The sequence below is a fragment of the Protopterus annectens genome, chromosome 14.part0, assembly GCF_019279795.1.
Source record: "Protopterus annectens isolate FY-2018-M chromosome 14.part0, PAN1.0, whole genome shotgun sequence".
NCBI classification, from domain to species: domain Eukaryota; kingdom Metazoa; phylum Chordata; order Ceratodontiformes; family Protopteridae; genus Protopterus; species Protopterus annectens.
Window position 1 is genome coordinate 70,790,893 of NC_056748.1, and position 24,862 is coordinate 70,815,754.

A 24,862-nucleotide genomic window follows, 5' to 3' on the forward strand; every position below is an offset into this window, starting at 1 on the left:
AAGCGTTTTTCATAGCCTAGTACCTACCTATCAGCCCAAGGGCCTACATAAGCCTAGCCAACAAGGTTCCCTGGCTTACACCACCTAAGAAAGTTATTTTCCGTGCCGCTGTCGAGCTGAGAGACAGAAGTGATCCCTGGGGTGTATTTCCTATTTCCCATCCACTCCTCAAGATTTTTCTTGAGTGCTAATGAAGAACTTTGCTTGACATAGATGGGTAGCCTGTTCCAGAGTATGGGAAATCTCTGGGACAGGAATCTATCCCTCCAGCATGTCCTGTTTATTGTGGTGACAAGGTTTGGGTCCCTAGAGCGTGTAGCTCTGAGAGATTGGGATTTCTTTAGGTTTAGCATGTCCAACAGCTCTGGGTTTGACATAGTTTTAAATGTTAGGCAGAGATCACCTCAGAGTAGGCGATATGCTACAGACTAAAGCTGCAGTTTTTTGAGGCGGTCAGTGTAGGGCATTTGTTTGAGGCCAGTAATCCTCTTTGTGAGGTACTTCTGTGGCCTTTCCAGCTGCTGCAGATGTCTTGCAAGGTACATTCCAAAAGGGGAGTTGTACTCTATAATGGGTCTAATGAGTGTCTAGTAGAGGGGGAACAATGACTTTTTTTTTTTTTTTCCTCCCCTGGATAAGAACCCTTTTATGATGAGGTGTGCCACGTAGAAGGACTTCCGGACTACTGTGGCGATGTGACTATATCAAAAGAGGGACTACTGTCCTCCTGGGTCCCAAGGTCTCTTATCACACATTTGGTGTTTAAGTAGATTGCTGCCTATGTGGTAGTTCATGAGTACAGAGTTTTTACCAAAGGGGATGACACTGCACTTTTTGGCATTGAGCTTGAGGCCATGGCTCTGACACCAGGCATCTGTCTCAGCGAGGCCCTTCTGTAGGATGTCCACATCATTTGGGGACTTGACTATGGCTCCTAGTTTGCAGTCATCTGCGAACTTTGTTAGCCAGAGAACTTCTGTGTTGGCCTGTACTTCAGAGAAGTAGATGCCAAACAGGAGAGGTCCCAGGACGGAACCCTGTGGTAATACACTTGTCACTGCTTTTGAGGTCAGATTTGGAGTCTGCAGCTTTTACACTGTGGGTTCTGTTGGTGAGCCAGTTGGCAACCCATCTTGTGACGTAGGGATTTATACCTAGTTTAGTGAGTTTAGCTATAATTCCAGAATGGGGGATGGTGTCGAAAGCCTTGGCGAGGTCAAGATAGGTTGTGTGAACCACCTTACCCTCCTCTATGGCTTACTGCCTCAAAGAAGTCTTTCAGGTTCAGGAGGCATGATCTGCCTTTCACAAACCCGAACTGGGTGGGATCCAGAGTTTGGGAGGTTACCAATGTCTTTGTTTGAGTTCCATGGCCTTGCAGACCAGACTCTTTAGGCTAATATTTATTTATTTATTTATTTTTATTTTTATATTTTTTTTTTTTTTACATTTGTTGACCGGGCTAGTCTAGCTGGACATATATCCGTTTACAGTAGAGGCCCGGGGAGAAAAGCTCCAGTATAGATAAAATTACAGTGATTTATAACAATTTTCTTAATAGATTTATACAAGGTACAAGAGAGGATATCTATAACATTTAAAAAATATTAAGTCAAGTTATACAACAAAAAATAAGAACTACATACTAAAATTAATAAGAAATATAGGCATCCCTTAGGATTCAAGTCTCAACTCCAGAAAGCTTCAGGTAAGGGGACAGGAAGGAAAAATAATAAGGCGTATTGAGACATACTTTCAATCGGGATTGGTACAGGGGCATAGCCATTGAGAAGTAAGATGTGCTTTGATTTGTCTTTTGAACAGAGAGGTGGACTGTAGAGTAGCTATTTCTTGAGGGATTAGATTCTAGTGTTTCCCTATGGAATTTGAAAATAGTGCATCCCCAGCTTTATTATATGATTTAGTTATGGATACTAGAAACTTGCTGGCGGAACGAAGTGTGTTTAGGTTCTTATATGGAGAAATAAGTCTAGCCAGGCTTGGAGAAATAAGTCTAGCCAGGCTTGGAGTATTTTCAGAGAAATGAAGAGTTTTATGAATGATAAGTAGTTGTTGGTAAAGTAGGTGGTTATTTAGTTCTAGCCAATTTAGTTGTTTCAGGTTATAACAGTGGTGAGTTCTATGGGGAGTTGCATTAATGAATCTAGCTATACTGTTATAACAGGTTGAGAGTTTATTGATGTTATTTTTAGATAGTGTGGTATATATAGCCGAAGCATAAAAAAGGGTGGAGAGCAGGTGGGACTGTGCAATGGTTTTTCTAGCTGCTGGGGTAAGGAAGGGTTTAATTCTGTAGAGTGTCCCAATTTTTTTATTAACAGCTTTAATAGTACTATTAATTTGGTCATCAAAGTTAAGATGGTTGTCAATGGTTACACCTAATAGAGTGGTATTGTCAGGGTTAATGCAGGTAGAATTATCTGAGGTGATAGTAAAGAGAGGTGTAGGAGATTTGTTAGTAGGAGTAAAGAGAAGAAGCTTTGTTTTTTTGGGATTAAGGAGGAGGCAGTGCTGCATAAACCATTTTTCAACGTTATGAAAGGTTGTTTGGGTTATGGACTGGAGCGAGGGAATATTTATGGCAGAGCAGATCAATGTCGAGTCATCTGCATATTGGATGCAGGTTGCTTGTGGTACGTTCAAATATAGGTCATTAATAAGTACTGAGAAAAGAAGGGGTCCAAGGATAGATCCTTGTGGAACACCAACATTTACTGGGAGTAAAGATGAAAGGTTGTTTTCCCAAAGAACTGCTTGTTGTCTGTTATCAAGATAGCTTCTAAACCACTGTAAAGTATGTGAACTTAAGGCGAGGTTGTTAAGTTTTTCAAGGAGTATGTTTTTCAAGGAGTATGTTATGGTTAACCATATCAAAAGCTTTTGATAGATCTATAAATAGAGCAGATGAGAGAAGGTTACTGTTTCGATTTCTATTTATGGAGTCAGCAAAGGACAGAAGGGCAGTTGTAGTACTGTGATGGGGCCTGAAACCATGTTGACAGTCAGCTAGAAGGTTGTTTTGAAGAAGGTAGTTAAGAAATTGTTTGTGTATACACCTTTCCATTATCTTAGCTAATGGGGACAGTAAGGCAATAGGACGATAATTGGATAATTCAGAAGGGCCCCCTTTATGAAGGGGAATTATGTGAGAGATCTTCCAAACTGAAGGGATTTTCCTTTCAGAGATGGTCCCATTTATCAGAATAGATATTGGGTGATAGATAGCTTTTGCAGCAATTTGTAAGTATTCAGAAGGGAGTTGGTCAGCCGATGGGGTGCACGGTTTTAGTTTTAAGAGAAGCTTATATATGATAGAAGAAGAGACAGGTTGGATTTGAAAGACATTAGTAGAGGCTGGAGAGGTATCATGTGAGGATGCAGTAGGTGTTAGTGAGTTTGCTAGTGTTAGAATGGCTTCTGTAAAGTAGTTATTAAAGGCATCTGGGATCTGAGTAGAGGTATTAGGGGTTAAATCCTGAGGGGGTAGGAGTAGTAGAATGTCCTGGTTTAAGAAGGTTATTAATACCTGACCAAAATTTTTGAGGGGTATTTTGTGTAGTTTTTTGAAGGTGAAGATAAAATTCCTTTTGGTCTCTAAGAGTGTCTTTCTTGGTAGTATTTCTTAATTGTTTGTAGAGGAGATGGTCAGATGGAGATTTGGTAGCTTTCCATTTAGCCCAGGTTTTATTTCTAAGGATCATTTTTTCTTTTGTTTGCTTAGTTAGCCAAGGGGCAGTTTTGGCTCTTATCCTAGTAGAGTGGAATGGAGCATGATAGTCAAGGATTTGCAGAAACTTTGTGTTTAAAATAGGTAACTGCTTCATTAAGTTCAAGGTGTGATAAAGGTGACCAGTCACATGCCTGTAATTCAGTAAGGAAGTTTATCAGGGTTGAAAAATCTTTTTGAGCGGCATCTTCTAAGTTTATGCATATTAGGAATATTTAGTTTTTGTCTGATCACATATGTAAGTGTGTGATCACTAATACTATCAGGAAGTGTACCTGGAGTATAGTTACTGGGGGCGTTAATTAGAATCCAGTCCAAAATTGTTTCTTTCTTATTTGGTTTATGGATTCTAGTTGTAGTTGTTGTTAATTGAGAGTAACCATGGAGATTAATATGGTTAGTAGGTTGTTGGGCTGCACAGGTTTTCCAATCAATGTTGAAATCACCAAGTATTATGGTTTCTTGGGGTAGTTGGTTGGACAGAGAACTGAGTATGTTTTCTAGCGTTTGGGTATTATTGCCAGGGGGAAGGTACATACATATTAGATAGATTGCTTTATTGTTGTTTATCTGTAGCTTGACTGATAAAATTTCTGATTTTGGGCTTGTTAATGGAAGTTCCTTAAACTGGGTAATTTGTAGGTTGGATTTATAAATAATGGCTATACCGCCACCTTTCTTCTTTATTCGGTCATTTCTAAGTATGTTATAGCCAGGAGGGGTGATTTCCTGGTCTAGAGTAGAGGGTTTTAGCCATGTTTCTGTTACACATAATATATCGAATGAATGCAAGTAAAGGAGGGCATGAAGATGGTGGATTTTGTTGTTTATACTTCTGATGTTGATATGAGCTATTAGAAGGGAATTATTAGCTCTAGAACCTGATGCAAGAAGAGGAGAAGAGTTTAAGTTTTGGTTGTGATTGCTTAGGGTAGAAGGACCGGGATTAGGATGAATGTCACCATGTAAGAGGAGTTGATGATGGGAAGATGATAGTACTTTAAGAAGTTTGAGGCAAATATTAAGAAATCTTTTGTTAAAGTTGAGGGTTATGTGAGAAACCCTATGATATTTTGGCAGTAGATAGTTGGAAGAACAGGTAATGTTACTATGTTTAAGGGAGCTGAAGCTAGCTGAAGGTAAAGTTTGCTTTAGGTGAAGGTTTTGTTCATAGAAAGTGTTAATTTGCAAAGAGGTGATATCGTATGATAAAGAAAGAGAGGCTAAAGTAATAGTGGAGAGTAGAGCATAGATGAAAAAGGCTTTTAAAGTTGGAGATATAGTAGTGAGGAGATGAAGGCCTAGGGTAAGTTGTTAAGAAAAAATAGTTAAGTAAAAGTAGCTCAGCAATACTGTGTGAAGAAGGGATACAAGGAGAATATGTATATGGAAATTGAGATAGGGGATAGTCAGTGTTAGTCAGGTAATGAGTACTTATTAGATAGATAGTAGATAGGATGTAATATAAGGTAGGGTATCAGAGTTATGTGGGAGGAGGATTGTGGAGATAAGATTAAGTAGTGGTAAAATTAGTTTTAAAGGAATAGTGTTATAGTTAGAAGTCAAAATGATGGGAGGATATGATGTAGTTGATGGGAGGATATGATGTAGTGGAGGGGAAGGGGAAGAGAAATAAAGGTTATGGGGAGGTCTAGTATGGAGGAAGGAGATTGGCTTAGAGGATAGGGGGAGTGTTTAGTTAGAGGATAGGGGGAGTGTTTAGTTAGAGGATAGGGGGAGTGTTTAGTTAGGTATAAGTTGAGGACCCCTGGGGGTGGGTGGGAATTGGGGGTAGGGAGGGGAGCGGAGTGGAGAACAATCAGAAAGAAGCTATCCTAGGGGAGTGGGTCTGGATACTAGGAGGTAGTTAGGTTAACTAGAGGCAGGGGGACAAGGAATAGATGAAGCTCAGGAGAAACAGTTCTCAGAAAAGTTACAAGGGAGGCAAGAGAGTAGTGAAGATGTTAACGGAGAACACGGGGACAGAGAGAACTAACAGTAGGAGGTAGGTAAAGGCCAGAAGAACTACAAGGAAAATAGTCAGTCAGGAGAGACACTGTAAACATGAGGTGTGGGAAATAAGAAGAGAAACTGGGATATTGTCAAGAGAGAGAGAGACGGTACTTTAGGTAGGAGAAGGGGAAAGGAAGTGAGTACTGGAGTCACAAATTGGTTTGTGGGTAGTGCAGTAAATATACTAATCAGCAGAAGAGAGGGGATAGAGTGAGGGATCAAGCAGTCTAGGAAACAGGGGGGGGGGTGGCTGCTGACGGAGACTGGCAGAAATCTGGTTTCTATATCGGGAGAGAATACCCAGAAATAACATCAATGGCACTATTGTAAGAAAAAATATCAAGGAAACATACAGTATAACTTGGGTTTGGTTTAGTCCAGGTTAAAATTGTCCAGTATATAAAGTGAACCAAGGGGAGAATGACCCAGGCAGGTCGTGGAGGGTGGAAGTTGCAGTTTTAGGAGTCCACACGGAGTACTTTCTGGAGTTGAGAGGGGAATAATTACCCTAAACCAGCTAGAAAGAGATAGAGAAAAGATAAAAAACAGTTTGATTACAAATTGCAATTAGGATAATCAGGCTAGTCCAAACAAAAGAAGTTGCATTTCAATACAAAACGTCTATGTCGATAGTTCCCAGGATCATTGGTGGCAACCCCTTTGTGGAGTGAGATAACTGTTGCTGTGTGCCATTCAGTGGGCACAAAGCCTGATGTGAGGCTATTATTGAACATGGTGCTTAACTGGAGGAGCCAGTTCATGTAAAACGCAGCCTGGGATGTTGTCCGGTCCCATGGATGCTGTGTTTTTGGCTTTAAAGAGTGCAACTTTTACCTGCGTAGTTGTGATTACAGGGACTCTGCATTCTTTCTGCCCAAGATATGGGCCCTTTAGGGGATGAAGGGGGGGGGGGGGTAAAGTTAGCACCTATCTGCCCAGTATGTTGGCAATATCAGTTGGTTCTGTAATTTTTGTGCCTTTGTGCTGTAACTCAGAGCAGATCTGGGTGTTGCCATCGAGATTCTTGACATAGAATGCTTTGTGGTTGTCCTTTGAATTAGTGGCGATTTTTGTTTTCGTAGCTAGCTTTGGAGGATCATATAAGGGATCTCGGCTTCTTACTGAGGCTGACCAGGGAACTTCTCTACTCATGGGATTTTACTCTCTTGCAACATTTTCTTCCTTCTGTTGTACAGTTTATGGCAGAGGACCACCAGATTGGCATTTTCTTTTTTTTTTTTTTTTTTAAGTATAGCGTCTTGGTTCTGTTTGGGATAGCCCGATCCATGCACTCGTGTAAGTGCTTATAGAGTGCATTTGTGTAGGATTCAGCAGTTGTAACTGTATTGTCTATCTGCATGTGTGTCATGAAGTTCATCACTTCTGTCTTGAGCATGAAGTTGGCTTTGGAGAAATCTTTTTACTGTGGTTTCCTTAATGGGAGGGTGGGAGCGGGATGTGGATATCAAGGATGATTAGCTTATGGTTGGATCAGACCAACGAGGAGTTGACTTGAGGTATGGAACACCAGTCACTCATGTTGGCAATGACTAGGTCTAGGATATTGTTGCCCCTGGTGAGGGTGTGGATAAGTTGATCCAGGGCATTGGAATTTATGAATTCCAGAAAGCGTTGAGCTAAGGAGTTGGTACACGAGTAGTTTTCCCAGTTAATGATGGGGTAGTTGAAGTCGCTCATTATTAGGGTGTTTGGTTGAACCCTAATATTTTCCAGTACATCAAGAAAAGAGTGGGAATCTTTGGGCATGGTGGGGGATCTGTAGCAAGCTACAGTTTGGATTGCAGTTTTGCCCAGAGTTAGTTGCACTTGGATAACCTCTGATGCATTATGCTGAGCAACTAGCCTGGAGGTGTGGATATCCTTAATGAATATAGACACACCTCTGCCTTTGGTGTTTCGGTCCAGGTTACATGGCCGAAGTGTGTATGAGTTATAGCCTGGTAGTGCAGGGGTGCTCTCTGGAGCCTTGAACCAGGTCTCAGTCACTGCACAGATGTCGAAGTTCTCCATTTTAAGGCATGCCTCAGGTGAGTGCATTTTGAGATTTAGACTTCTAGCATTGTGTAGCATTACCCTCAGTTTTTGCTTGCCTCTTCCTGTTATGGTGGTGAATTTGTCATTAGAACCTTGCCTAAAAAAAGGCACTGTGGGGCAGCAAAAGCCTTAGATAATATCCGGAATCCCAGGGGCAACAGGTGCAGGCAGTCTGTGACAAAGCATTGTGGTTTGTTGACCTTGTCATCCCAAGCAGACAGATACTGGATCCCCTTAGAATGACACCAGAAGCTTAGCCAGTTGTTGAAGTCAATCATTTTGTCCTTGTACTGCGGTATCATTCTGGACGATGGCAGAATGCTACTCAGGGCTAGGGTCATATCTGCCTGACTAAAAGATCGGAGAGCTCTTCCATATCTCCATGTAGTACAGGGAGGTACATCTCAGGTCATTCACACCAACATGGACAATGACAGTGTCATATTTGTACTTGTTGTGGAGTGACCTGAGTGCGTGGGTTATGTGGCGGATCCTGGCACCTGACAGGCAGCTGACAGTAACCTTCTTGTTTAGCCTGGTGAGTGAGACATCAGTGTGCCTGACTATAGAGTCACCTATGACTAGTGTGTTGGGCACGTTGTTTTGCCTTGTTGGCTGTGGTTGAGTGGCACACAGAGTCTGTGGGCTGTGTCATTTGGGTTGTGTTGGGGGATGGAGGTTGCTTGTGTTTCTGCTTTGGAGGTCTCTGTTGCTTAGATTATTATTTAGAGCCTCTGGGAATGTTTTTGTGTTACTATGTGTGGGTTTTGGTGGTGTAGATTTAGTGAGACTATGATGAGTGTGGTGTGGTGCAAATGTTTACCTTCTCCTCATGACTGTCAAGTTCAGTCTTGTTTGGAGAGAGCTTTATCTCCAGTTTGGCTAGATAAGTGCATCTCTCACAGGTTGTAGTGTTGAGTGGTAGGAGGAGAGGGTTGTCTGTGTACATGAGGCAATTTCTACATTGTCTCAAGATGACCAGATTCATCAGATAGACAGGAGAGAACACTGGGAGCTGATTCTTGGATATGCCTGAATAAAAGTATTTTCCTCTAGATAAAGTGAGGAAAGTAAGTACAAAAACTTTTTTCCTCTAGGTAATGAGGAAGGTTGAGTGCTGTAGTAATTAGTAGCTTATTTAGTGCTTGCAAGTTCTGAACAAGTGCTGAGCATGAATAAGCAAATAAGAATCTGTATTTGCACTAGACTAGTTGCAAGACAGAAACAAGTGCAAATGTAGGCTTTCAAATCAGAAAGTTGAGAGAGATGGAAGAGATTGCCCAAACGGCCAGTAACTACAATTTCTGGGCCAGAACCACTCCTTTATGTGGTAGACTGGTTACACAGTGCTTACCACTCTCACTGATAAGCTAGAGGGGTTCCCTCCAACACAGTAAGGCTTGGGGGGGGGGGCTCAGAAGCTTAAATAGAGTCCTGGATACAGCAAATCTGTATCTGGAACACTAGTTACAGGAAAGGTAAGAAACTGGCTTAGTGTTTTTTTCTTTTTTTTTTTCCCGTACAGAAAAATAGTAAAAACAATTTACATGCAGTGCAAGCTAGCACACTTGAGTATGTAGCAATATTAGATCAAGCACCGTTTAAAACACGCAATTAAATTAAAATGGACTAAAAGCAAGTGCAGAAAGAGATTATTGGGTAGAATGTGGTAAAGAGATGGGACTGGGGAAGTGTCCCTGTTCAAATCTACAGTGGGGTGGGCAACTGCAAAAGCCACCAAATTTAAACTACAAACCAAATATGAGGAGGGTGAGTGGGACAAAATCTAAGCAACAGTACAAACTCTAAATCCAAAAAAATATACTCTGCTCTGTATATTTGCAGATCAGTCTCTCAGAACAGTGAGACGACAGTTAACAGAGATCTGAGCAACAATTAACAAACTCTATAGCCAAAAAAATATACTCTGCTCTGTATATTTGCAGATAGTCTGGAAGGCAGTCCTCTTTTTGGGCCTCAGGAATTTAGATCCTTTCACAGCTCCCATTCTGGCTATCCTTGATACATTTTTTTTTTTTTTTTGGGCAAATATCTTTCAGCAGGGGGCTAGCTCATCTATGGTGAAGGTTCAGCTAGATGCCGTTTCTCATTTTCCTGTTGGTGAGAACTCTTCTTCTTTGGCCTTTACAGATTGTGCAAAGCCTTTTATCAAAGGTACCTTCCTCTTTTATGTCCTCTGGTCAAAGATCCTATCCCCCCGTGGGACATTACTATGGTACTACAAGCATTGGTTGCCCCTCCCTTTGAACTTGCAGCAACCGTAGATCTTAGTTTCTGTCTTGGAAGGCAACCTTCCTAGTGCTAGGAGGGTCTCAGAACTTCAGGCATTGTCTGTCAAGGTTCCATACATGGTCTTCCATAAGGACAGGGTTTCTCTTTGCACCAATCCCTCCTTTCTTCCAAAAGTGGCATCTGAGGTAAATATCAATCAGACTATCAATTTACCTGTTTTCTTTCCAAATTTCACAAACAAAGTTGAATACAAGTTGCATTTGTTGATGTTCATAGACAGCTATGGTTCTATTTGCACAGGACCAAAACTTTTTGTAAATCTGACCAGTGTGTCCTTTTCTAAACTATTTTTGGGTAAACCTATTCCAAGGTGACCATTGCCAGGTGGATTTCTCTATGTATCCTTCAGGTCTACAAGGATAAAGGTTGGTCTCCTCCAGGTCAGATTAGAGCTCACTCAAAGTCCATGCGGCCTTTTTGTGTAGAGTATCCTTAGACGACATTTGTTCTGCCGCTACTTGGTCCTTATCTCATACTTTTATTTCTCACTGTAAATTGGATTTGATTTCTCGAAGGAAAGCATCATTTGGTTCCGCAGTGCTCCGGAATATCCTTCCATAAGGGCCACCCAGATGTTTAGTAGCTGGGGACTCTGTCCCACAGGTTGAAGATCAAATGAAGTAAACTACTTCAGATAAAGAAGTTATGTACTCATAACATTCAATCTGAGTAGTTGTACTTCATTTGTCTTCAACCGTCCCTCCCTCCTTCCCCCTGCCTTACCATATGGACATCTTTCATAGGTGGCACATCGTATGCGGTAAGGTGGTTTGGATTTGGTTGTTTAGTATAAGGTGCATCAAAGTCTGAGGGTTGGAAGGTAGTGGTGGTGTATTATGGGTAGGGGGAGGAGCTTGGAGCAGATTCTTTTTGAAATTGCCGGCTTGGATCCGATACGGATCTGGTATGGAATGTTATGGCGAGTACATAACTTTTTATTACGTTACTTCGATTCCTGGTCTTTCGGTAGTGGTTTACAACATCTACAACCTTAGCCTCACAGGCAATAGCATGACATCTGGAAGTCTACCTTTATCAGACTTTTAACAAAAACATCACAAACCTTCCTCAGCCTCCCAGTTCTGTCCAGTTTCATCTTCTGGAATATCCTTAAAGATTGCTTACAGCTAACCTGCGGAATAAAGATTGCTTACAGCTAACCCGCCCCTTTCTCAGTAGGTGTGACTTTGGGGCAGGCAAAAGTACTAGGGCTGCTGTGTAGACACTCTGTCCTCATTAACATAAAGTAACCTCATTTACCTTACCTGGGATTTTGATTTATTTGAATACTGTCCCAGTGACTGCTCACTTCTGTTATCCCACTGATGAAAATACCTGTAAACTCTGAAACTACCCATTGTTCATAGATTTCCTGACCAGCCGAACTTTAAACAATTTAAAAATAATTTGGGTTTCCTTGGTCAGATAACAGCCTTCTCTCTCTTCAGGGGTTTCTCTGGGATCAGTTATTGACCCAATACCGGCTTCCATATTAAAAATTGTCTCTTGGTATAACTTCTCTATGCTGATGACATGGCTATATAGAGCCACCCCTTCTCATGACATCCAAAATCTACTTTACTTCAGACTGACCTAGAACAATTGGTTGTGGTGTTCCCAAAAAAAAAAAAAAATTACTACTATTCAACTCTAAAAAAAAATACCAAGTTCATGCTGTTTGGCGCAGACTTGCTAAAGCCACTTACCCTGTCCAACTTCCAGATCTAAACAACCTAGTTGAATCCACCACACAATTTTGGATCCCGTGGGATTTGTCTTGACCAGTCCTTCAACTTCCAAGCCATGGGTTCAGAAAGTTGGATCCAAAGTCAGCTGCCTCCTATTATGGACCCTAAAGATCTCATTTCCTCTCAACTTGCTAGAGAAGGTGTTCTACTTGCCCAACTAGAATATGGCCTGCCCCTGTTCGCACCTTCTTGCAGCCTCTGCCATAGCTCAAGCTCCCTTGTGTGAACATCACTACTACTCCTTGGAAAAGGCAAATTGGCTACCTTTTCAAGACTGAGTCAACGTCCTTGACTCCCTTCTGTTAGGACTCCTACACCAACACATCCTCCACTTCAAGAATGAGACTGACATCAGCCCATACTGCAACCTAAGAGTCCTCCACTAAACGTCTTTCTGCAGACCACTGCTGCTTTGTTCTAGTCCATTAACTGTTGCAGTTTTTTCCACCTAATCTTGCTGAAATTCAGAGATGTTTGTTCAAACAGTACCAAATACATGTGAAAACATAGGCCATGTCTCCTAACTCCAAAGGTAGCACTGTTACATTCATCGCAGACAAGACACTGCTTAATCTTCTAAACATTAGAACTTTTAAACTCATGCCCATTTCTTCCCTATCCACTCACTATATATCCAATATTCACTTCTGTTAGCTGTTGTGCTGGAGCTCTTGATATTCTACAGTTTCCGCTCTTCGCTACTAAATCATCTTCCATACTTGTATGTACTGCTTAAACACTTGTTTCACTGTACTGTATAATTTGGTTATGCCTTTAATGTTTTACTTTGTATGTAACCTTGCCTGATCAGTGTTCTACTCCAGGTAAATGAAATTTAAATAAAAAATGGTCATGACTGCTTACTTGCTGATGGAAAGTATTTCAAAGAGAGGTTATGAAGCATTGAATTATGAGGGAATATGGAATTTCAGTTCAAGAATATTCTGGGAACAGATTATGAAATATAGCATAAATTGGCACTATGTATGGGGCATAAAGATCATAAAAATTGATATCAATGTTGTTGGGTTTGACCCAGGGTGAAAGCTGGCTGCATCATCTGAACAAACTGTTGAAGTAAAGACAATTCAAAATAGTTAAATCCGAAGTTGTTGTCTTCATTTGATCTTTAACCTGTGGGTTACCGGATCTGGCATGGATCCGACTTGGCAGCATATCCATCATCTGATCCAAGCTCAAAGCTCCTCCCCTACCCATAATGACCCTGTCTCCTTCCTCCCTTCAGATCTCGTTTGCCTCGCTTCATGTCTACATCGCGATCCATGCTCTCTGCTGTTCTTTGTGGGTAAGTGACTTTCTTTTACTGTTAAATTTTTTCTTTCTCATACCTTTTTTTTTTTTTTTTTTTTTTTTAATACTCTTTTTCTGCTTTCTACCTCCCTTCGCACTTCTGTGCCGGTTTGCGCCAAAAAAAAAAATTTTCCTGAATCTTTGTTTAACCCTACATCATTCTTGTGGTTAGATCCTAAATCTGTTCAGATACTTGGTAGCGCCTTACCCTTTGGTAGAAGAGCTTTGCAGAGAGAAGGCAGTTTTATAGTTAGCTGGTGGCGGGGGGGGGGGGGGGGTCGGTCAGGCTTTTCCCTGGTCTTATTGAAACCCTTATGGCAGCTTGATATTCTTGACCCACAGCATTGTCCCTGCCAAATGTGCACTTTGCTTGGAGAAGAGTACATCACACGTGTTTTTGCATGGTCAGTACTGCAGTAGCAGACCAAGCTACCACTCCTATCCCTAGGGTGGGTGAATTGGCATTGGCTGTTCTTCAGCCCTTTAGATTCACTATCTGCAGTAAGGTTTTGTTTTACCTGGACTGATTTTAAACACTTCTGTGGTTTGGAATTCCAAATGCCCCTCGCTGGCATCGCATTTCTCATTATCGTTTGAGCTGACATGGTGATGCTTTTTGAGTTGCTTGTGAAAGTTGCCCTTTTTCAGTATGGTTTCTTACCTTAACCTGGAACCTCCCTACAAAACTTACCAAGTTGTACCTTGGCAAAAATGTAGCCTGATTAGTGATTCCTGCATGGGAGGAAATTTAACCTGTTTAAACTTTGCAAGAAGTCGCTGTTCGGTCATGCAGTAACAGACTTTACCTTTCATACTGCGGCATGTGATGCAATCAGTACTGCAGTTATTTCTCCATATGGTCAGTCATTTATAATTCGTGTATATTAGAAATATCTTCCCCCTCTGCCAAGGGAACCAATCTGACCTCTGCGTAGGGCTAGCATGGAGGAGATGTTATGCCCATAGATCTTGGGTGGGGTTGTACCCATTAAAGCTTTTGGATGCATCCTCTCATTAAGCCTGTAGTGGCATCCTTGAGGGATATAATTTGTTTGCATGGATATATTAAAATTTATTTTTTTAAATGGAACTGGCACATATTGTGAATGAAGGGTGAAACATGGCAGTACTGTAGCCAACACGTGCAGTGATGCATGTTCATTTGAGAACCCTTACAGATGTCATCTGCATCTGGTAGGTATTAAGCAAAATAGCTGCATTGTCTAAATGTGTGAACAGTACATTTTTGTCGTAGAGTAACGTTTTTTAAATGTGTAATTTTTTTGAAGCTGATAAAATTCAGTAGAAATTTTTGTTCAGAGTTGCACTGGCATGGAAATGGGACTGATGAGCAGGCTGCAGCTTGTTTGCCAGTAGTCTTTACCTTGTAAACCAGACTGTACTTGGTTAATTTGTAATGTTCAGTATCTATAGTCTAAAACTGTTGCATCCTTTTCTAGGAACCTGGAACAGAGTTGAAAGATAGTAGTGAAACCAGTGTTGCAGTCCCTTCTAACGAAACTGTGAATTCTGAGCAGTATATTAAACATCCACTTCAAAACAGGTTTGTACAGATCTAGTGAGCCACACAAGGAATTCAATGTATCCATTCTTCATATTAAAATAGTGTTTAGAGGGTGTGTGTAGAATTAAGTTGCCAAGCTGAAGGTCCTCCACATTTCTATTAGCTTTACTGTATGTGGGTATGTTTTTTGGTGCACACCTGCCTTAGTAATTCCTGTTGCCTACCTCCGCAGCTTGGGTCTCCTGTTGACTTTTAGTAGCTTATGTTTATTAACTTGATTGCATCAGTGAGGTAGTGAGATACGAACTTTATTATGCTTGCCTCAGACACTGTGACTGCAGACCAGCTTGTTGGAAGGAAGGGGCAGCTGAGGGGGGGATGCCTACAGAGGGGAAGTGCAGCTCCAGTGCAAAGACAAGTTACACTATATGGGGATATGGATGAAAACTAATCTTTTATGCCCTTTCACAACTGATTTAAAGTTGCTTTAATCAGTTTCTTTGCTGGTTTGAGTAATTTTGTGTAACTTGCACCGTTCTTGATGGATGGTGCAGGCTTGGACTGTGAGCCTCCATTTTGGAGTTCATGCTTGGTCTGTGTGCCTTGTCCATACTTTTCTGTAGCAATTTGTAATATTACTTAATGTGTTGCAAGCTAGTTTCTTGGTGCATCACTTTCCTTGCTGTATTAAATTGCATCTTTAGGCAGATGTCTTGTTTGCTTTCAGTTTTTGATTTGTGAATGCCCATCTGTTATCTGTAGCAAGTTTATCCTGTCCTTAATTTTTTAGGCATGTTTTTTGTAGGGCGTGTGATATTGCCTATTAAAGTTGGTAGAGTGAGGGTAACATTAGAAATTTACTCCATTCCATGACTGTGAATTTGGACAAATGCCTATGGGCAGTTAGTCTCTTGATGACTGTGCTATTATTCTTTACACTTTAAAGAAATGTTTTTCCCAAAACTGAAGTATGCATTTTTCCTCGTGCTATGGTCTCTGTACTGGTAATGCACCATAGTTACCCTGTTATATATGTATTGCACCCCAAAATGGCCTCATTGTGCCTGCCATTCTGATGTTTTGTTTTTCATCGCTCTCCTCCTTGAATGTAGTTGACCTGTCTTTGATGCAGCCTGTACATCTTAAATGGGGATGCGCCCTAGTTTACAGTGGTGGTGCTGAGTCATTGGCTGTTTTTAGTGGTAGTGCCAGTCATTGGTTGTTTAACGGTAGTGTCTGTACTGCTTTTGAATGGAATAATTTCTTTTCCTTTCACTGTAAGATAGTACAAGCCACTCATGGTAACAAGAGGTGAAACTTACAGGGCTAACGTTGGCCCATAATCCTTAAAATTAGACCCTTCATGTTTCAGTCTTGGTAGGTCTCAAAGTTGTTGGCTTCATTCATTCATCAAGTCGGTGGTAGCTTTCAAGACCTAAGAAGTATTGGGTGGCTGAAGTTTTTGGGTACTATGCAGTTTTGTGGCTGTGTGGAGTTTTCATTGGCCAGAAACTAGTTCATGCAGAGAATTTGATTTAAACTGTGTTCTTTACTTACTGTGTAAGGTTCATCTCAGTGTTGCTACCGATTTTGTTTTTAATGTATACTTTGGCAGACAGATCAGTTGGTCTTGTCCAATCGGCATTCACATTTAGTAATAAAAGTAGCATGTGCATTGCAGACTTAGTGCATCTTCTCAGGATGGAGTTTTCCACTTTTCATTTAAGTGGATCAGACAAGGTAGGACGTATGTTAAAGGGGACCATTTTTGATTATTGGAAGGATGAATGTGCATTTCATTAGTTTAATGTCCTGTTAAATCAAGTGGATCTATTTCTTAATCCTGGGAAGTAGGAAAAAGGGATAGTGAAGTAGCTTGTTTTGCATTAATGATCTTGAAAGGTGTATGGTCTTGTGTGTCTAACACTGAGAGCACTTATGCACACTAACCGTCCTTTCACAGTTGTGTTTTTTGTAGTCCTTGTCAAAAATATGCACGTCTTGTAGACCGAGGAACATTTAGTGGAGGTATGGTCTAAAAGAGGAAATAGCCAGGGAATTGTTGCGGCTAGGCTTGTATAGGCCCTACGGCCGATTTTTATCCTAGTACCACCATGTGAACCTATGAATTGGGATGGGAACATGACTGAGCTACTGCAGAGATGAGGTGAAATGTTGCACTTCCCCATTGCACGTCCACCGTAGGATCCTCAAATAAGAAAAACTGGGTCCTACAAGAACTCCCAGCTTTAAGATGGACAGCACAACCCCACATCATTTTATTTATCATTTGTTGACCGGGAAAGTCCGACTAGGTTCCACAGAGCTTGTTTTCAGCGGAGGCCCTGGGAGAAATGCTCCAGATACATGTCTTTGGAATGTGGGAGGAAACGGGAGTACCCGGAGGAAACCCACGTGAACACAGGGAGAACATGCAAACTCCACACAGAAGGCACCCCAGCCGAGAATCGAACCGGAGAACCTCTTGCTGTGGGGCGACAACGTTAACCGCTGCACCACTGTGCTGCCCATCATCATCATGTCCTTGGGCTTCTCACTGTCCTAGCTGCTAATTTGGGCATTGGACCAGAGGTGATTGGAGTGCTGAATTTTTTTTTTTTTTTTTTTTAACTCTGAAGGTGGTAGGGCACTGAGCTTTGTGACAAAAATGGGGAAAAGAGAACAAAACATGACCGTCAATTAATGGGTGTAGTGTATGTCTGAAATGTTTTAGTAGCTCTAGATATTCTGAAGGATAATTGGATGAGGAACAGGGTTCATGGCAGTAATGGCCAAGCATAAGTGGGGAAGGGTGGATGTGGGTGTTCTTGGGTCAGGCAAATCTGGTAAGATGTAGTGCATCAGAATTCCTTTCCCATAACAAGGAATAGTTTACTGTATAGGGTGAAAGTGCTAAAGTGCTGCTAAGAAGAAAAATAGATTAGTGATGCTGTGAACTAAGGAAAGATTGTGACTGCTCCTGCCCAGAATCCCAGTGAGGTCTATTGGGATGCTTGGTGTGGATCAGCATATATTGCACAGTCTGCGCCCAATCAGAATCCATGTTGTAAATGTAAGGAAGCTTCTGCTTGGAACATTAGAATTTCAGGGACCAAGATCAGAACTGGAGCTAGTCAAAAGTCTGCATGTTCAGCCTACACCAGGCTGAAACTGAAGGCCATCCATCATGCTAAGTATTTTCCTTAATATCTCTCTCTGATGCCATAAAGAACTACAAAAGTGCTTTAACATATGAACACTGGATGAAGTAGAGGCAGGTAGACTGGTTCTTGGTTGTATTCTCAACTGGTAGACTCCATCTAGGGGCACAGTCCTCTTGTATAATGTTGTTTAACATTTTGTATAAATAATTGACTTGTGGAAAGGGAGAAGTTGTAGGGAGGAATGGCTTTTTTAGTGGTAGTATCTGTAGGCTGTCTTGAGTCTGATTTGGGAAGGGGAAACCTTTCACTTGGTACATTTTCCTGAAACTCCCATAGTTTTGCATGGTATGACCTCATGCTCCCCAAGAGTGCCTAGCTTTTGATTAGTTTCTTTCCTGCTGCTTGCAAAGGTAGGATGTTCATCACAATTGTCAATGCTGTAGTAACCTTAGCTATATGGGATGTATCCTTGTAGTAACCTTAGCTATATGGGATGTATCCTTCTAAGGATGTACCATCCGGCCAGCTTCTAAATCTTCAGGGCACTTTCCATTTGTCCAAACTACTGGTCTACTTGAACTAAGCTGATTAAAAAGACGGACTTTGGCATTGGGCCCTGTTGCTTCTGAGGATTGATGTTCCTTTTATTGGGCAGGTAAGCTCCCTTTGGTGGGGAGGGAGAAGATGGGGGAGGACTTTACAAGTACAGTAGTGCATGTTTTAATGGACTATCACGGGACTTAACTTGGGTTTTAAGTGGGCATACTTTTTTCCTTTTGAAAGCCATTTTTTCTGTGGAGAAACTGTTACTCCCCGTTGTGTTTGTGGGAAAAGTGACTTAAAATTACCAATGTTTGCTGCTTGTCTTTTTGGGAAAGGCACCATTTTTAGCTTGACCATGGCTCAAACTACCAGTGTCCATCTGTCTGTTCTTCCAGCCACTGAAAGAAAGTTAAGCACAGTCTTTGCCATACAGCAGGCTAGCAGTTTGCTTCGACCACAAGTGGGTGAGACTGCTGTGGCAATATCTTGCATCTCGGACTATTCATCTTTTACTCTTGGTCCTGCTGGTGTAGCACCTACACCCTGTATGAACCATAGATTAGCCACGTCCTCTGTGGCTAATTGGGTCCCCTGGCTGGACAAGGGAAAGGGGCCCTGTTGGTCCTGGGAGAGTAAATGGGGAAGGATTCCCTGTTTAGTCAGAATGTTGTGTCCATTCCTGGGAAAGTTGTTACTGCTGTTAATAACACTTGCTTCATCTTTCCTGTCAAAAACAGAATATTAAAGTGTATCTGCTCCTTAGATTTCCTTAGGAGTAGTTTACTGGGTCCAGCCCAGGGTTTAATGCAGACTATTGCTCCTTTTTATAAGGTAGTTTCTGAACTGATTCAAAATCCTGAATCTGGATAGGAAGATGACAGCACACGTAATTGGGTTTCACCTCAGTTTTCTGATTTCAGACTCTCAGAAGAGCTCCATTTCTGATTCTCACTGTAGGGTTTGTCTTACTGTGAGTCCGTTTCTGGAATGTGCCAGTGTTTTTCAGTGGGAGACACACAACTCTCCTAAACAATGTGTCACTCGACCAAAGCAAATCGGCATGCCCAACACACTAGTCATAGGTGACTCGATAGTGAGGCACACTGATATCCCACTCACTAGGTTGAATAAGGAGAAAGTAAGTCATCTGCCTGTCAGGTGCCTGGATCTGTCGCATAACGCACATACTCAGGTCCTTCAACTGGTACAAATGACTGTCATTGTACATGTGGGTGCGAATGACTGGAGATATACCACCCTGGACTACATGCAGACACATGGAGGAGCTCTCGGATTATGTAGCCCAGGCGAGTGACCCTAGCCCTGAGCAGCATTCTACCATCACCCAGAATGATACCACAGTACAAGCAGAGAATAATTGAGTTCAACAATTGGCTAAATTTCTGGTGTCATTCTAAGGGGATACAGTATCTGTATGCTTGGGATGACATGACTGGCAAACCTTGATGCTTTGCCAGAGATGGCCTGCATCTGTCACCCCTGGGCTTCCGGGTAATGGCCAAGGCTCTTTCCACTCCTATAGTGCCTTTTTATGGTGGTGTTCCAAAGACCAAATTAAGACTGTAACAGCTACAAGCATGCAATCTGAAGGTCATGCTGCACAATGCTAGAAGTCCTAAATCTCAAAATGCACTCACTCAAAGCCCTCCTTAAAATGGAGAACATCTGCATTTGTGCTGTAACAGAGACCTGGTTCAAGGGAGCAGAAAGCACCCCTGCAGTACCAGGCTATAACTCATTCCACACCTTTCGGCCCCAGAACTTGGACCGAAGCTCCAAAGGCAGTACTTCCATATTCATAAAGGATGCGCACACCTCCAGACTGGTAGCCCAACATAACGCATCAGAGATACTTCAGGTACAGCTAACATTGGGTAAGACAGCGATTTGAGGTCATAGCCTGCTATAGGTCCCCAACCATGTCCCAAGACTCGCACACCATGTTCCTAAGCAACTTGGAGAATATTTGGGTCCAACCCCAACACTCGTACTGGGTGACCACTATCCCTCCATTAACTGGTATAACTACTCCATACACTTGCCCAATGTTTCCTGGAATTTGATTCCAATGCCCTGGACCAGCTCGTTCTTACCCCCACTAGAGGTAGCAACATCCTTGACCTGGCCATTACTATCCTGGGCAACCGTTGCTCTACACCTGTAGTCGACTCCTCCCTGGTCAGATCCGACCACAAACGAATCACTTTGGAAATACACATCCCTCCCACTCCCCCCGCAAAGGTAACCACCATGAAAAACGTCTCCAAAGCTAACTTTTGGGCTCCTAAAAACAGAGGCGGCTAACTTCATGGCACCCATGCAAATGGGAGTATAGTTGCATGACCGCCGAATCCTACACCAATGCACTGTACAAACACGTACACAAGTGCATGGATCTCACCATACCCAATAGAACCAAGTCACTCTCCTCAAAAAAAAAAAACAAGCCAATATGCTGGTCCCCTGCCATAAACAAACAGAAGTAGGAAACTGATGCGGAATAAGGTGAAATCCCAAGACTGGAAAAACTTCCTTGTCAGCATTAACAAAAAGTTGAGATCCCTCATCAAATCCCGTAAAGCTAGCTATGAAAATGGAATTCCAGCAGTTAGTAAAGACAACCACAAGGCTTTCTATAGGTATATAAAGAATCTCCATGGCAATACCTAGATTTGCTCTGAGCTACTGCTTAATGGTACCTCCTGTACAGAGCCAACAGATATTGCCAATGTACTGGCCGACAGATTCAGTGCCAACTTTACCCCCCCCCCAAGGACCAGTCACAATACCAATAGATTGCCAGGCACCCAGTATTACTGCTGCACAGGTTAAAACAGCACTGTCCAAGGCCAGGAACACAGCTTCTGTGGGACCTGACAGTATCCCTGGCTGTGTTCTACATGAACTACAGAGTGAACTGGCACCTCACCTGTGTGCCCCAGTCACAGCCTCAGTTCAGGCTTCGTCCCTAACGAATGATGCACTGCTACAGTCATCCCACTTCACAAAGGAGGAGTGACTACAGACCCTGGGAACTATCACCCCATTAGCCTGATGAGTTGATATGCAAAGCTATGGGAACGCATCATCGTGGACCTAATAAAGATATAGGGAATCTCCAAACTCTGGCTCCCACACAGTTTGGTTTTTTGAAGGGTAGATCATGCCTGCGCAACCTGGTAGACGTCTTAGATTTGGTCACCAGAGCTGTGGATGAAGGCAGGGTGGTTCATACAGCCTACCTTATCTGCCCTAGGCCTTTGATACCATTCCCCACTCGGGATCATAGAAAAACTCTCACTAAGCTAGGCATCAACCCTTGTATCACTAGGTGGGTTTCAAACTGGCTAACAGAACCCACAGTGTGAAAGCAGCTGACTCCAAGTCAGAATGCCGACCAGTCACGAGTGGAGTCCCACACCGTTCTGTCCTGGGTCCTCTCCTGTTTGATATCTACTTCTCTGAAGTCCAGGCCAACACGAAGGGACACTGGGTGAGAACATGTGCAGACTATTGCAAGTTGGGAGGTATTAACTCCCCAAGTGATGACATCCTACAGAAAGGCCTCCCTGAGACCAGCAACTGGTGTCCAAACCATGGCCTTAAGCTCAGTGCCAAAAAAATGCATAGTCATCCCCATTGGGAAAAGCCCGATTCCCATGAATTACCACATGGATAGTAGTCCACTGAACACAGAAGGCATTATAAGAGATCTGGGAACACAGGTTGACAGCAACCTCTCTTTTGACCACCACATTGCCACTGTGGTCATAAAGTCCTATGTGGCACATCTCATTACTAAGGGTTTTGCATCCAGGAAGAAAGAGGTCATGGTCTCCCTCTATTCTTCCCTCATTAGGCCAATCATAGAGTACAATACCCCATTTGGCATGTACCTCACTAGACACCCGCAACAACTGGAGAAGCTGCAAAAGTACCTCACAAAGAGAATCCTAGGCCTTAAAACACTTGTCCTATATGGATAGACTCAAACTCCAACTATTCTCGGTCTCATATCGTCTACTTTGAGATGATCTCTGCTTGACTTACAAAGCCATGTCTGACCCAGCTCTGTTAGAAATGCCACATCAACAGAAATCCCAATTCCTCCACACCTCACACTCCAGAGACCGTAACCTTATTACCACAATCAGTAGAACATGTTGGATGGACAGGTTCATAACCCAGAGACTGCCCATGCTATGGAATAGACTTCCCATACATGTCAAGCAGAGCACCTCACTGGCCCTCTTAAAAGAGAAATCTCGATGGATGAGAAATAGAAAATTCACTCCAGGGATCACTTCAGTGGCTCTACTCTGCAGACACTGGGAACTAAGGTTGGGTGGTACGATGCCAGGGTAATCCTATGGTCTAGGCTTGTAGAGGCCCCAGGGCCATTAGCCTAGTACATACCTATGACCCTGTGAACACTGTTTCAGTCCCTCAGAAAATACTGGCGCTGTTGCAGGTGAAATTTCCAGAACCTTAACCAGTCCACCCCCCCCCCCCCCAGTCCTTTTGGCTATGGTGGATGTTGCTGCCTGAAATTTTTCTGCTATTCAGCCTGGGGCCCCTAAAAAAGGCATATAGGATGTATAAAGTTGTTTTTATACGCACTCCCACACCTTACCCAGCAGCTGTAGCTTTAGTTGATCCCACTGTTGATTCCAATCCTACCCCTTCTCGTAGAATGAAGATTTAAGTATGGGGAAAAGTGTATGCTTCTGCAACTTTTATTTTCAGAATTGTGAATTGTCCGACTGTTTTGTGTTTGTTCTAATTAAGAAAGTATGCAGAATTTTGTCTGTAGTTAAATTTTTCTGAAATCCAATCTGCTTTAATTTGTACAAGTCACTACTCGTTTAGTGTATGAATGACTTTGATACTTCTGGGACTGTGCCCACTGGTTTTGAGGATGTTTATCTGGCTGTATGCTCAGGACCTCCCAAATGTGCAAACCTGAAATTTTTAAATTCTCCTTTGACTAGAGGTTGTTTTTGGTTCCTTTGCTGCAGAGGTTGAAGATTTTTTTCAGCCCTCTTTTCCTTACTTTTCTAAGCAATTCTTTAAACCCTCATCTAATTTTGTCAAAATGGTCTCTACAAAATGCTGGTAAACTGACATCGAAGAAGTGGCAGGCTGGTTCCAAAAATAATTCAGGAACCCCAAAAACTGAATACAGTCCATGTTGGAATGACTAAGGGACATTGTCCCCAACTTGGCAGTCCTCTCTTCGTTCCAGAAAATCTGAGTTTCTACTTTTCCCTCTGGAAATGGGTAGTTTTAGACAAATGGGTTTGAAGATGTTTCACTGAGGTTGTTGGTGGCAGTGGGAGTAAGTACCTCTTTTTCAGGGGATTATTCCTCATTGACCAGAGCCCATGCTGTACCAGTGAGTGATTAGAAACAGTTCATTGTTTCCAGGTTGGGGAAAGGCTTTATTCAAGGATGTTGCTACCAAAGAATGTTTGGAGACCAGGTCCATTGCACAGAGTGTTCAAAGCATCTAGCTCTAAAGTTATAGCTCATTGCAGGCTACAGGGTAGCCACTTTTTACCTTATTTAGACGACTTTGCTTATCTTAGCAGAACTTTAGTGTCTGGAATATCACTTGGGTGAGGGAGCTCTTGCACAGACTGGGATTCCAAGAGAACAAAAAGTCTTTTAAGCATTGTGGTTCTTGGGCGTTAGTCAGACACCTCATTCAAACAGCTTTTCTTTCACAGGAGAAAAAATGGATGTTCTTCGTGTTTGACTGTTGCAGTCATTACATTTAGGTAATCTGCTGGCAGGTTGCCCTCAGTCGGCCTGAATAACAAAGTCTTGGGTCCTGCGTCAGTTACGGTCTCCTCTTCCATGACGTCAGGGGTATAAAACATGCAGCAGACACCATTTTAATCGGTCTTGCTTGCCGCGCGGTTCCCAAAGCAGAAGCAGTTTGCAAGTGCTGGTCGGCTGACTCCTGAAATTTTCGTTTTTGAGTTTCAGAACCAAAGTCTTCAAACTAAAGCTAAGTACCCCGTTGGGGAAACTTACTGACATCGGTAAGGAGCAAGAAAAAAAGTTAATAATTGTATTACTTGTGGGAAGCAAATACTTCGAGGATTTTCATTTGTACTGTATTCCTTGCCTAGGCCCTGACCACAACGTGCCTTGCTGTCGGTTTTGTGCTAAATTTAACCAACGCACTATTAAGCGTTGGTATATTTTTGCTTTTAAATACTTTGGCTCAAGATTTAACTATCCTGAAATGTTGGTTAGCAATCAGACTACCGGATTTCACAAAATGCAAAGAAAAAGACAGAGACAGACCGTCTAGGTCCAAAACAGATGATGAAACTTCTAAGCCAGTCGCTTTCGCAGCCCCTGTTACCCACTACTTTTGATTCACAGGCCTCTGTCGAGACCCATTCGGAGT

The 24,862-nt window shown here is 42.3% G+C and overlaps 1 protein-coding gene across 1 annotated transcript in view; it reads left to right on the top strand.

Annotated features, from left to right (window-relative positions):
* Positions 1-24,862, top strand: part of LOC122788873 (eukaryotic translation initiation factor 4E-like) — a 387,508-nt gene that overhangs the window by 40,026 nt on the left and 322,620 nt on the right. Inside the window, exon 2 of the mRNA XM_044055778.1 lies at positions 14,649-14,752. Within this exon, the coding sequence (XP_043911713.1) occupies positions 14,649-14,752 (104 nt within the window). The remainder of the gene's footprint in view (positions 1-14,648; positions 14,753-24,862) is intronic.